The 14,900-nt window shown below is 41.5% G+C and overlaps 1 protein-coding gene across 1 annotated transcript; it reads right to left on the bottom strand.

Annotated features, from left to right (window-relative positions):
* Positions 1-3,992: 3,992 nt before the first annotated feature.
* On the bottom strand, positions 3,993-14,608 carry LOC138352562 (zinc finger CCCH domain-containing protein 14-like). The gene is made up of 5 exons (XM_069305052.1): positions 14,473-14,608; positions 12,199-12,241; positions 10,910-11,071; positions 5,863-6,448; positions 3,993-4,178 (listed from the first exon to the last, which is right to left on the bottom strand). Exons 1-4 carry the CDS (start codon positions 14,509-14,511, stop codon positions 6,324-6,326), a joined length of 369 nt encoding a protein of 122 aa, XP_069161153.1. The 5' UTR covers positions 14,512-14,608; the 3' UTR covers positions 3,993-4,178; positions 5,863-6,323.
* Between the last annotated feature and the right edge of the window lie 292 nt (positions 14,609-14,900).

Genomic DNA, 14,900 nt, shown 5'->3' with positions numbered 1-14,900 from the left:
AGGTTAGGTTAGGTAGCCGAAAAAGTTAGGTTAGGTTAGGTAGGTTAGGTAGTCGAAAAACAATTAATTCATGAAAACTTGGTTTATTAGGCAAATCGGGCCTTGCATAGTAGGCTGAGAAGAGCGTTCTGGCTACTAGGTACGACATATATATATATATATATATATATATATATATATATATATATATATATATATATATATATATATATATATATATATATATATATATATATATATATATATGTGTGTGTGTGTGTGTGTGTGTATATCACGAAAATAAACACGTGATTAAGAATGTCAGACCACGGAGGAAAATGAAACAGGAATTTCCTTAAGTACTTTCGTATATTAAATACATCTTCAGAAGGAATGATTTTACAGATCGAGTGATGGGTATAAATAGGCAGGAGAGAGTGGTGTGAGTGGGGTGAGGTACAATACTTGGACAACGCAGACGGCCCATTGGCCCATCAGATGCACCCAATTGGCCCATCCGATGTAGCCCAATGGCCCATCTGATACAGCAGACATACAAGCATAATACATAGGTAATTATAACATAAAGAGGTAAATATATACAATGAATTAGTGAGACAAATGTTTTTCAATGATCCTACTTAAATCGCCCTTTAGCTGATCTATTAGAAATGGATCTAAGTTATATAGACCACTGCTAATATTCAAATTACTTTCTTTGGTGATCTGTATCACCATATATATATATATATATATATATATATATATATATATATATATATATATATATATATATATATATATATATATATATATATATATATATATATATATATATATGCATGCATGCACAACTTGCCTAAACACGCAAGAGAAGTTATACAACCTTAGAACACTTTCCCACCAGGAGATTCGAACCCTAGCCAGCACAGAAGCCTTACAGCAACTGTATTGTGTCTCATTATCCTGTGGAAGCTTTCTCATGTGTCTCAGTATCCTGAGGGAGCTTTCTTATGTGTCTCAGTATCCTGTGGGAGCTTTCTTATGTGTCTCAGTATCCTGAGGGAGCTTTCTTATGTGTCTCAGTATCCTGTGGGAGCTTTCTTATGTGTCTCAGTATCCTGTTGGAACTCTCTCATGTGTCTCAGTATCCTGAGGGAGCTTTCTTATGTGTCTCAGTATCCTGTGGGAGCTTTCTTATGTGTCTCAGTATCCTGTGGGAGCTTTCTTATGTGTCTCAGTATCCTGTGGGAGCTTTCTTATGTGTCTCAGTATCCTGTGGGAGCTTTCTTATGTGTGTCAGTATCCTGTGGGAGCTTTCTCATGTGTCTCAGTATCCTGTGGAAGCTTTCTCATGTGTCTCAGTATCCTGTGGAAACTTTCTCATGTGTCTCAGTATCCTGTGGGAGCTATCTCATGTGTCTCAGTATCCTGTGGGAGCTCTCTCATGTGTCTCAGTATCCTGTGGAAACTTTCTCATGTGTCTCAGTATCCTGTGGGAGCTCTCTCATGTGTCTCAGTATCCTGTGGGAGCTTTCTCATAAACAATGATTCCGTGTCTAGGCCAGGCCTGACGGGTGAGGGGAAAGCGCTCGGGATTCGTAGTCTTAAGGTCCCGGGTTCGATCCCCGTTGGAGGCGGAAACAAATGGACATAGTTTCTTTCACCTTGATGCACCTGTTAACCTAGCAAGAAATAGGTACCTGGGAGTTAGACAGCTGATACGGGCTGCTTCCTGGGGGTGTGTGTAACAAAAAAAGGAGGCCTGGTCGAGGACCGGGCCGCGGGGACGCTAATCCCCGAAATCACCTCAAGATAACCTAACTAGTATTTCTGTTCAAACATGACAAAAAACCGGGTTATTACTACTTCTCAAACTCAAAAATCCTTCACAAAATTAAGTTAACTTTGAGTCAAGTTATATATATATTATTGGTGCGAGAAATCTTGTAGCCTGTAAGTCGCAATATATGAAATTATAGGAATTAGGGGATTACGGGATTTGCGATTTTTTTTTTTTCGACAGGCAATAGAGTTTTCCCGGTTCGGAACCTGCTGCTTACAAGTTATCTCTGGGATAAGACCTTAATATTTCGTAATAATCTATGAAGCAATTTTTTTTTTTGGGTCCCTAATTTTGGGAATTATGAGGTTGTATCTTTTGGGAATTATGAGGTTGTATCTTTTGGGAATTATGAGGTTGTATCTTTTGGGAATTATGAGGTTGTATCTTTTGGGAATTATGAGGTTGTATCTTTTGGGAATTATGAGGTTGTATCTTTTGGGAATTATGAGGTTGTATTTAATGTCGAGACTTTAAATACCAGTTGATCATAAAATAATGTTTGAGATTTTGAGGTTATCTTGAGATGATTTCGGGGCTTAGCATCCCTGCGGCCCGGTCTTCGACCAGGCCTCTTGTTTGTTATACATCCCCCAGGAAGCAGCCCGTAGCAGCTGTCTAGCTCCCAGGTACCTATTTACTGCTAGGGGGCATCAGGGTGAAAGAAACTATGTCCATTTGTTTTTACGGCGGTGTATCGAACCCCGGTCCCTAGGTCCACGAGTTTAGAGCACTGTCCACTCAGCCTTGTGGACAACCTGGGAGACCCGCACCCGCGAACAGGGAAGGAGGGAAACTGGATAAACCCAACGTCCCCGGACACAGAAGCCGTGGTGCGCAAATAACGGAGGAAGGCCACAACCGGACACAAAGGATGATGCACACTCGGCCTGACCAACCAAGCATCAACAACCCAAAGGTCCCTCCAGAATGCAACCATCTCATTCTTCACCAGAAAAGAAGGGGACGGCTGCAGACGAACAAGCCGAGCGCCACGACCAAACAATTCAGGAAACAATCCTGAACCGAAGGGGCCACAACAAACCGAGGAGAAGAGAGAAAGAAAAGCACTCTGTCCAAAGACCAGGACGGCTCAGGAGGCACATGAGCAGGCCAGAGGTGAAACAACGCAGGATACAGCTTGCGAAACGGCACAGAAGTAACATCAATACTGAAAGCAAGCTGAAGAGGCACTGCCAGCACCACATAATACGAGGCGACAGTATTCGGCATAGGATGACGTTCCTGGAACAACCAAAAGAGAAAGGACAGCACCACCCGAACCGAAAGCGAAGCACAATGACGAGGAGTCAGAAAGAAACGGAAGGACTGCCAGGAAACATACTGCCACCGAGACGAAGCCTGCAGGTGGGACACTAACAAGGAAACCACCTGATCAATATAGAGATGATGATAAACTTGAGGTCAAAAATACCATACGCGAAGACGATCGAGGAGAAGATCGAACCTGCCACATGGCGCACCGGTCTGATCTGCTGGAAGAGGCGGAGCCGCGGGAAAACCTTCGGGTTCGGACACCGAGCAAGCAGCGCCTGAAACAACAGCAGGGCCGACCACCACTGTGCCAAGAGGACTACTCTTCCTGGAAAGTCTCCAAGCGAGTCAGGACCTGGAGCAACAGCTGAACCGGAGGAAAGAGGTACATGAACCCCTACCTCGACCAGTCCCGCTGAAAGGCATCGACCCTGACAGTCTCTCAGTCGGGAAAGGGCGCCACATATAGAGGAAAGCACCGCGACCACGCTACCGCGAAGAGATCCACCTCGGGGTTATCTTGAGATCTTGAGATGATTTCGGGGCTTTTCAGTGTCTCCGCGGCCCGGTCCTCAACCAGGCCTCCACCCCCAGGAAGCAGCCGTGACAGCTGACCTAGCACCCAGGTACCTATTTTACTGCTAGGTAACAGGGGCATAGGGTGAAAGAAACTCTGCCCATTGTTTCTTCGCCGGCGCCCGGGATCAAACCCGGGACCACAGAATCACAAGTCCAGCGTGCTGTCTGCTCAGCCGACCGGCTCCCCCTAAGTTTTAAAAACTGGAGTGATTTATGCTTAGGAATATGAGTTACTGTATTTGAACATTCAAACATACCTTCTCCCTGGGCTGATCAGACTTAGGAAGCACCACTATTCCAATCTTTCTTTAGCAGATACTCTGGTAGAAACAGGCTCAAGTTTAGATTTGATCTTCTGTTTAGGCTCTATCCTCGATTCAATTTTCACTTCAGCCTTTGGTTCTACTCGACCTTCTGCCTTGGGAGCTGAAATCTTTTGTCTCTGCTCTATTTTTGCTCTTTTTTGGTGCTGGTTCTTCCTCTAATTCAAGACCCAATTCATCTGAAAATTGTTGATAACAGAATGAGAATACTTTAAGATGCTAATAAAAGAATGGAAAAATAAAACAGTGATAAACCAAAGATGTACTGCACTGTAACTACCCAAGGGCCCACATTTTACAATGAATTACCATACAGTCCTTTCCCAAATAAAGTATTTCTTCACATAACAAACCAACAATTTAAGGTTATTTCAATTGCTTTCATCTATGGTTGCTCCTGCCAGAAGGATTCTTAGGAGAAGAATTAGCCCAGGAATTGATTCATGCACAATATTCTGCTTGTTAATGTCACAATAGGTATTCTGAGATCAAGCAAATAAAATGCTTCTGAGTCGATGAGATAGTCCGAGTTAATACAAAGTTATTTTAGAGTACAAGTAAATGTTGCAGAGAAATCAAGACTGAAATGAAATGGAACTCTCTTATCTGGGTGGCATTCATTAGCCCTACAGTACACTAAGCTTTGGTACCACAGACATACATACACAAAACTACCAGGTCTCTGAACTTGCATAGTTGGTACCACTGCAATGAATGAAGATAGCCAAAAAGCATTAGACAAGCAGAATGGAAGATAGAAGTATACGCATGAAAAACAAAACACCACACCTCGAGGCCAGAGACATACTGTCCAAAGAGTGCTGGGCACACAGCTAGATGAGCATTAAGGCAGAAAGAGCAATGGCAGACAAACTAAAAGACTGCAGCCCACAACAATGGCAGGAAGAAAACCAGGAAGTTTCCCAAAATATGGCATAATACAGAAATCAAGCGTTGAATGTCATGAAACATCCTTTTCTGGTGGGCCCCAGCAGCTCCCCAAGATTTACTATGGTACCATTGAGCCTTAGCCCAAACATAAGACATATGTAATGCATCTGCCACTTACCAGGAGTCAAGACCTTTACCTGACTCGCTCTACAAGACAAGGGGAGGGGAGCAGAGGATCTGAGATTAACTACAAAACTAGAAAAATTAAATTCTGCTGCCAAACACAAAAAAATTTACAAACACTCTTTATCATGACAGGCTTAAGATTGAAGAGATTAAGCCACCCAAGAGGTGGCACAGGCATGAATATCCCGTAAGTGGAGGCTGTTTGGAGCCATTACCAGTACCAGTAGCTGATTTGGTAGATCTATGGATGAAGGGGGTCTTCAAGGTGACAGAAATAAGGCCAGAAGAGAAGTTTTAATAAAAAAACAGAGTTGACTGTAATGAAACAGTAGTTTCTGGGTGAGCCCTGGAGGGTCCCTGGAGCTACTGGATTGATATTAGCCATATTAGTCTGCTCCCCAGGGATTTGGTTCTTTCCCAGCTCGCCGGGTTCGGGTTCCTCGTGAACTGGAGGAAGAGAAATCCCATCTGGTTCCCTCTCAGATTTGGTCTTGGCTGGGTCTTGTGTGGGTCTCTCCATTGCTCCCTGCACCTCTCTGAGGAAGGCAGGTTCTAACCCATGGTTCCAGGTAGGCAGAACTCCATGTGACGGAAGCCCCAGACTAACATAGCTAATATCAATCCGATAGCTCCAGGAAGACAACGGGGCTCCCCACAGTAAGAGAGTAGAACAAGGACACCAGTGATGGAGAGATAGAAAGATTTAATACTACATGGTTATTGCATAGAAAATATGTTAATGAGATTTTATACTATAAATCATCATTTACTGTGTTTACTACTCACCAATGTCTGCCCTAAGAACTAACATGTCTTCTATATCTTCCTCTTCATCAACAATTAACTGTTTCTCCACCCCCTGCAGCTTCAGCTCGAAATATGTCAGCACAGGATACTTTCCCCCTAACCTGGGACTTCAGTTTTCTTGACATTTTGTCTGTATGTACGGAAGTTTCTGGTGCAGTAGCCAGTGGTGTCTTCTCTGTAGAAACTGCATTTTGTTTAACAGATGATATTTTTATCTTCTCTCTGCTTTCCTTTTCTTTAACTGGCTTCTTTTGACTTTGATAGTTTAACCGGTGCGACAATAACTTTTTTCTCCTTGGATGATTTATCTTGAGAAACAGGAGAGTCAGGCTTTCTAAGTTTTTTGTCTTTCCTTTCAACTTTTCTCTCACTAGATTTCCTTTTTCTATCTGCTTTTTCTTTTTCTTTTGCTTTCCTTTTTTCTTCGTCCCTCATTTTTTTCATTTCTTCTGCCTTTTCCCGTTTCTTTCTTCATCCCGTTCTCTCTTCTTTTCTTCTTCTCTATCTCTTCTTTTATCCTCTTCTGCATCCTTCTTCTTTGGTTCTTCTTGTTGTGTAGTTGTAACTATGAAGAGAGAAACAGTAATACAGAATACAGTTTAGTGAAAATTGTAGCCTTAATAAGATAAACCTCATAAATTAAATAGAAAAAGGATAAAATCTTTCCAAAAGAAGGAATCAATTACAAAAATAAACCAAAGTCTTCCCTCAGGTATGTAGTATCTCTACTGTACCAGTGATGCACACTGGGAGTGGTGACCTATTACCATAGAAAGAAAGATATAGATAATCAACTGCTCTGGGAAGGAAGAAACCTCAACACATATCACACATGTTCAGAGATTAGTTCACTATGGGCTCACCATGGCCCGTGCTACTTGGAACTTTTTGTTAGAAGTAGCAAATTTTAAACAACAACAACAATGTTCAGAGGCTGGGAAGTGGGAGAAAATGGCGATGATAGTGACTCATATGCAGTTGCATTCTCTTGGTCAATGTTCCATAGACCAGCGGTCGCCAACCTTTCGGACCTCACAGGCCACTAAATTTATAATTTTATATCTCGAGGACCACTAATATGATTTTTTTTAAAGATAAATACATTTGTAAAATAATGATAAAAATCATTCATTTTATTAATATGAAATGCATCTATTTAATATAACAAAATTATAAATGCTTATTTAATTATAACAAAATTATAATTGTTCATTTAATCTTAACAAAATCTTTAAAGGTTGTTTAATTTGTAAGAAAATTATTAAAGTTAGTTTAATTATTACTGAATAACTGAAGATTATTTAAATTTTACACATTTTTAGAGTGGTATTTGTTCCTGCTTGTTTGAAAGAAGTTTATGGATTTTTGGCTCCGATGACGTTACTGCAAAACAGAGAGCTGTATTTATTTCAAGCCGAGACCGTACTGAGTTTTAATTGCTATAACAGATGAAAATGTCTTTTTGCACAAATATGTTGTTGAAAATTTAATACAAATTTTCATTGTTTTTTCACTCAGGAATGGGTATTCACTTTGATCAGTGAATATATTGATCAGCTCACATATTGACCAACTTACGGTTAAGTGAAGTAGAGTACACAAATACTACTGTATTGTTATTATAATCAACATTAGTTACATTATCTTTTGTAGTACTAAAGAAATGCAAAATATTCCTTTTGAATAAAGAAATGCAAAATTTTGCCACTCGTTATAGGTTTATTGCATTCGAATCTGAAACCAACAAGAAATGATAGTTATAAAGTCAAACTATTTGATACCATTATATATAACAGTTAAAGAAAATACAGTACACAGTTACATACAATTTTTCCGGATTGGCCATTACAACAAAGACAAAAAGAGATTGATCAGGTAGTATTCAGGATCAAGTCCATCAAAGAGGAAAGAAGTGCAAACTGAAAAATGCAAGGAATTACAAAGAGGTATACCTTCAGAGGGACATGACCAGGGACGAGATAATAAGGGCAGCAGATGCAAGGAAAAGGTGCAGGGAGAGGGAAGGAAGTCAGGGAACCTTAGCCTCCAACCCAGCAATCCCAGAGGGAAGTGGGGAACCCCAATCCAGCAATTCAGGAACCCCAGAGGTGACTACAACACTCCAGCCCACCACCCCATACGGCCCCCTCCCACCCCCAGCACAAATCCTTCCTTGCCCCTGCACAATGCCCACCGTATCACCCAAATCCTCCCTCCCCCCCCCCTTACCCCGAGTAACCCCTGCTTTCCCATCCCCTGGTCTTCTTCCTGCCCCAGACAGGTCCAGGCAAGACCTAAGCCCCCCCCCATCCCCCCCACTCCATCTCCCTCAAACCCCTTGTTAACTACACCACAGGAGGACGTGCCCTCTTCCCGAGCAATCCCTGCCCCAACCTCAAGCACTCCCAGTCCCCCTCACTCCCAGGACTTCTTCCTGTCCCAAGCAGGCCTGAGCAAGACCTATGCTCTGCATCCCCCACTCCACCTTCCCCTGTACCCCTGGCAACTACCTCACAGGAGGATGACCCTACCCAAGTAGCAATGCTCATGGAACATCTTCCTACACTTGTGGGGAGGGTGGGTGAAAATAGATACTGTATAGGAAAGTGAGCTTCTAGGTAATGTACTCTAACATGGATGGGAATTACCAATAAAGCAAGTGCCAGTGACGATACTACCTCCTACCCAAGGGAAAACAGGAGTACGAACCACCCCAGTTGAACCCCCAAGGGCGGGCAATCACCGAGCAGCAACAGACCCACATGGAGGTAGTTCTCGAACGGCTCAGGGAAAATAACCCTGAAGCCGCAAGGGCAGTACTTACAGGGCACGTAAGGAAAGTGGCCCTAGGTGTATGCAGCACCAGTACTCTTGTGTTACTCCTGGCTCGCACGATAGCAAAACTGAACAACACCGCACTGCAGCACTGCTAAAAGGATGGAGCCAGAATCGATCAACCATTCGCCCTCACAACAGCCTGTGAACTGAGGAGAATTGCCAGCATGGAGGTCTGGGACCCCCACCCCGTCCCTCTCCCGGGGAGGTAAGGGTGGGGGTTGTGCAGACGGATGCGCAGCGTTTGTGGTGACGTTATAGTTGTTTCCTTGGTTTTGATTGGGGAGTTCTACTGCTAGTTCAGCTTTCGGCTTGCAATTTATTTGATCAGCAGTAGTTTGTTTTGGAATTCCTAACTTTCTGGGTGCCAGACCTGGTAGATGGCAAAGGCTGCTTGCAATTACATGGGGTGTCTTTAGGCCATTGCTCCTCATGCCTCTCTTGAGGGGGGCCAGGTTCTGGCTCTGGTCCCTGGTAGGCCTAGAACTCCTTCGATTGACTGTTGCCATGGTCTAATATATACACATCAGCCCAGTATAGCTCCGGGAAGCTGAAAGGGCTCTCCACAGAAAATGGACGTAATTTGAAATGAAATCGGCTCATGAAAGTGATGTATTATCCCGTTTTCTGTTGAATTGTCTGGCTTACTCGGTTAGGTTAGGAGAGGAAACTTTCAACTAACGTTTTTTCATGACGTTTTGAAACTTTAGGACAATTTCCTGCCCTCCTACCCTACTAAAGGCCTCTTAACACTTTCGCCCGGGCATGACGCAGCATTGCGTCATCCGTTTACTGTCAGTAATGCCGGGGATGACGCAGCATTGCGTCATCCACTTTAAATAATCGCCAAAATCAGGTTTTTATCCGATTTTTTGGGGACTGGTTTTAAAATGCGCGCCGATGTCTTCCCATTTTCTTTGTTGAGCCTTGTGGCCCTCAGGCGGCTTGGCACACGCCGTGGGCCCATTGTTTTCGCTCCACTGTTTGTGACCAATGTCGCCTCCACTCGCATCTCAAACGTGTGAACATTTCGGCTATTTTCCGTGGCTATATTTCTTACTGCGGCTTTAGAAACTATCTACGCTTACTCCACGATGGATAGTGATCATGAACAAGGCCCTTCCCGGAAGAAAATTGCAAAAGAAAGGCTTGAAAAGGGCAGGAATTGGGAGTGTAGCTGGAAGGCGTCTGAGCGCTCACTTGCTGCTAACGCGTGGCCCGTCTTCAACTCGTCGGCGGTTGGAGCGTGACCAGGTTTTTATTTTATATGCTAATGTTCCTCTAGAGAATTCTATTGCGAACCCATTGAGACCAAAATGAAAGACCTAGGACGAAAATTGAGGTGACCAGAGTGAAAATAGTGAAAACATTTATCGTGTTTGCGCGCTCCTGGGTAACTTGTTCGCACTTTCTCTGTTTGCTGCGGGTAATTAGCCGGGCTTTTGGAGTTATATGCATTTAGTGCTGTAGAGAATTCTATTGCGAACACAATGATACAAAATTTAATCTCGTAGGACGAGAATTAAGGTGACAAAGTTGAAGAGAGTATACACTTTTCAGAATTTACGCACGCTCCCGTGACGCCCTGGGTCCCATATTGCACAGTTGAAGGGTGGCGCGTGGGGTACGCCAAAGTGTTAACTTACTGTTTTGGAAAACAAAATCCCAAAATTTATTTTAAATTTTTTTCATTTTCAAATTACATCCATTTTCAGCCATACAGGCAAATTACCAAATTCAGACGTAATTTGTAATAAGAGGACAGGTTAGATCATCCCTAAGCGGGAGACACTGGCAAACTGAAGAGCACCATGTGCTTGGTCGGCCCATAGGTGTATCAACAAACTCAAGCACCAAAGCAAACTTAGAAGTCCAGAGTCAAATTTTTCTAAGAAATTGAGCTTGAGAACTGAAAAATTTGAAAACAGGGGCATTCAAAAATCAAGGTTCCAATGTATACTGTATTCTATATTTTGGTAGCATAAACCATCAGCATATCAATGTACTACCTACTAAAGACCCTGCTGGAGGATTGAAAAGTAACCATTAAATTTTATTGGAGCTGGAAGCTTGAAAAGAAAATTGAAAAGTACAGTACAGTGCCGTTAAGTCGGAGATTATAGCGAACAATAACACAAGACCCTTTTAGTCTCTTATTGCAAATAAAGAATAAAAATACAATAATTTTTACCTTGTAAAAGTGCAGCAGCATTCAACTTCTGCAATACATGGTGAAGCCAGGAGGTGAAGCGCTCTGTATTGTGGCCCAAGAAAAGACTTAAATCATCATCCATCTGGTCTTTTGTCTTCTTGTTTGCAACCAGCACCATGATGTAGTCTGGTAATTCTTCATCTACAAAGAGGTAAAAGGAATTCATCAACTTTTCAATTATCATAATTTTCATGAGAAAATTTATTGATCTTCTCTTATTTTTGTTAATTAATATAACAAATTAAAACAATATGCATGCATTACCATATTTATTATTTTATTATGTATAGACTCCAAAACAGTCCAGCACACAGTACTTACGAAAAACCAAAAGTAAGGGCCAGATTTGAAAAAAAAAATTAGCACTGAATAATGAAACTTTCTAGTAGCCTTCAATAGCTATATACAGTAGTATAGTACACACACTTAAGGATGGTGCCAGGCCTCTTATGACACTGACTAAAATCAATCAGGCACAATCAGAGAACACTGTATAAACATCAGAGGTCTACGGCTGCTCAACGTCCTCCCAGCGACTATAAGAAATATTGCTGGAACAACCGTGGACGTTTTCAGGGGCAAACTAGACTGTTTTCTAAAAAACGTGCCGGACAAACCGGGCTGTGGTGGGTATGTGTGCCTGCGGGCCGCTCTAAGCAACAGCCTAGTGGACCAAACTCTCACAAGTTAAGCCTGGCCTCAGGCCGGGCATGGGGAGTATAAGAACTCCCAGAACCCCATCAAGCAGGTATCAAGCAGGTAATGGGTTTGAGAGTAAATAATATTGGTATTTTTACATTCTTGCAAAGCCACTAACATGCGCAGCATTTTGGGCAGGTCCTTAATCAAACAGATCAGGTAAGATGAATAGGAACATTGTAACAAAATTTGATATCAACATATAACTACAATATAAATTAACAAAAGTGATAACTCTGCTGAAATTACAGTGAAATAGCCTCAATAAATAAAAGAAAAATAATCTAATGATAAAAAGATGAGGAGGCAAAAGATGATGAACAAAAAACTCATTAGTGCAGTATCTTAAGTAGCTTCATATCCAACACATTTCTTTTTGTTAACTGCACTTTTCTACATAAGAAGTAAGTTGGATGTGGGGCAACTCATCACAAACTGATTTATTCATGACAAAGAAAGGAATGTACAGAGATGCCACAATTGACATGCTTGGATCAAATATATCAAGACTCATTGAGCAATAAACTGGAATACTATACCTATTTGTGTAAGACAGACTGATTACTTACCCACATACGTTCCAAGTTCCACCAGTTTTGCCTTTATGGCAGACTGAAAATAGATAAATACAATTAAATGTAGGATTTTCTTTATCACAGTAAACACATCCTGCAACAACACCACCATTTCAATAATTGTTAAACTTGTCCTAACAGATAACTTACAAATGCTGATATTGTAGGCTTAATTAATATTCATGGACATTTTGAGTTTATGTCTTACATTTATTTAACCTGTGGATGGTTTTTTAGTTTGCAAGGCTCTCCTCTACCGTTTGATACTGTTTGCGAGGCTCTCCTCTGAACTATAGTACATCTTGAGGTTATCTTGAGATGATTTCGGGGCTTTAGTGTCCCCGCAGCCCGGTCGTCGATCAGGCCTCCCCCCCTAGGAAGCAGCCCGTGACAGCTGACTAACACCCAGGTACCTATTTTACTGCTAGGTAACAGGTGTTTCTCGCCGGCGCCTGGGTTCGAACCCGGGACCACAGGATTGCAAGTCCAGTGTGCTGACCGCTCGGCCGACCGAGTGGTACAGTACCAGTACAGGTACTGTACTTGCATACAAGGTAACATAATCAAGTACAGTATATGCTAATATAACTTTGTAGAGAAACACTACAAAAGAAGCTATTTGTGCAATACATTTTTGTAAAAAGGTTTCTTGCATTGCACTGGAATTTACAAGAAAGACCTTGTTCACATTTGCTTTCAACAAAATAGGTCAAAATGAAGCAGAGTAATATACAGTAGTTATTTTCTTTTTCTTTGGGCTTTTACAATTTGTAGCCAGCAGTCTTCTGAAAGTGAGTGCCAATACACTACTGAGTCCTTCCTAAGACTACTCTTCATTAGGTAATACTACATAAATCAAGCACAAATGATGATTAATAGCACAGTACTAACAAATCAAAACCAGTGCAATGGCTCACCTTCCTAACAAGACAATAGTAACGAACATAACTGACACTTGCAATTTTATATACATATATGTATATAAAGGTTTATATACGATTGTGAGTGTCTTACCACTTCGCCACGGGGACTGTGGCAAGTCAATAGGACTAAGTCAATACTGTATAAACATCAACTTCAGTACTGTACAAGTTCAATGGCTCGGGTGTACACTCTGCTTTGTAATAACTGTGACAAAGTATGCATTAGTGAGACATCCCTATACTTTGCATCAATGATTTATGAACATAAGTGTGCCTTCTGGATTAATAATAGAGACAATGCTTGTCACACACATGAAGCAGGAGCAATTCTTTATGAACTTCAGAGACAACAAACTTATCATCAAACAGTATTAGAAAACAGCAGTACATACACCATCACACAGAATAAAGGCAAATTTAACACTACTAAGGTAGCAAGTAAGATAGCACTTAAAAAAATATAAATTATAACACATGAACCATCATGTCACTGACTTCAATGCTTTTTTCCCCTCCAGTAATAGGGGAAGATATTAATCCACACCACTAATTTAAACAAAAATAAAAAGGTCAAATGTACCACATACAAGGGGTAAGAGCTACAAACTCATCAAGCCACAATGTAGGACAGAAAACAAGAGATGCTTCTTCTCCCATAGAGTAAAACCCCTATGGTCTTACCTACCTGCCACCGCCTGCTCCGTTCAACCAAACCTCTGCTTCCCTTCCTGTGAGGGAATCTTCAGTCCATGTCATGAGTGATACGGATTGACACCCATACATGTCAGCTCATTTAGGATCACAATTCCTTGTGCATTAGCGAAGTTTCCTTTCATGTCAGCAATTACAGAGTACCTAGCTGTGTCATTAGTTAATTAACTATATAATTCACTGTGCATCTGTTCACCTAGCAGTAAACAGGTGCCCAAGAGTTAGGCAGCTGTTGTGGGCCTTACAACCTGGAGGAGGTGAGGAGTTCCACCTTGTGGGCACCCACGATATAAACCTACCATGTAAATATACACAAGCTGCCTGTCCCCAGCAAAATTAATTAATTATATGGTTTCTAGGATTAGAAGCAGTTTTTGTCGAAAGGCCGGTGTACGATTTGATTATCCATTTTTATTGCAAATTCTTTGAAGACTTGGCATACTTGGCAATGACATATAATGGTCAAGTGGTTCACACCACCAACACGACCGTGGATCTCTTAATTAAGCCGTCTATACCACACTCTGCCCCAGACATTTTTTTTCCAACTCTCACTCCAGTGTCATCAACTTTCAAAGGGAGACTTTCACAAGTTTCTAACACACCACACGTCTGAAAATGTGTTAATACTCACCCTTATTTTAAGGCTGACTTCAGAGCCCACGCCTTCCATGGTAAAAATATATAACTTTGCAGCATTAAACTACTCAACGTAAACATCCGTCCGTCATCATTTCCTAGACATCAGCAGGAGAAACAGATGACGTCACGCAAGTATTGGCATTTGTTCTAACATTTTCCTGCTGTGTTCGTTATGCAATAATATACAATACAGAAATAGAGATGTATGTATATAAGTGGTCACCTAAAACAATTAAAAGAAGAAATACATTTTATGGCCTCGGATAAAAGAAAATGTACAGACCATCTATATATCACCAGTTGACACTCAGGAAATTGTATAGTTTTATGTTTTCTCCTACACATTTTTTTTTTTAGGGCGCATCCGACCCCTGGATCCTCGTCGTCGCTCATCAATCAGCAAAAACAACAAATTTTTTG

This window comes from Procambarus clarkii, chromosome 54, assembly GCF_040958095.1.
Source record: "Procambarus clarkii isolate CNS0578487 chromosome 54, FALCON_Pclarkii_2.0, whole genome shotgun sequence".
Classification (NCBI taxonomy): domain Eukaryota; kingdom Metazoa; phylum Arthropoda; class Malacostraca; order Decapoda; family Cambaridae; genus Procambarus; species Procambarus clarkii.
This window is presented reverse-complemented; position numbering and strand designations above follow the sequence as displayed.

Coding starts and splice junctions, on each gene's coding strand:
- LOC138352562 (XM_069305052.1), bottom strand. CDS start 14,511: ATGGAAGGCGTGGGCTCTGAAGTCAGCCTTAAAATAAGG. Junction 12,242..14,472: donor AAGTCAGCCTTAAAATAAGG/GTGAGTATTAAC, acceptor ATCTATTTTCAG/TCTGCCATAAAGGCAAAACT. Junction 11,072..12,198: donor GGAACTTGGAACGTATGTGG/GTAAGTAATCAG, acceptor ACCTCTTTGTAG/ATGAAGAATTACCAGACTAC.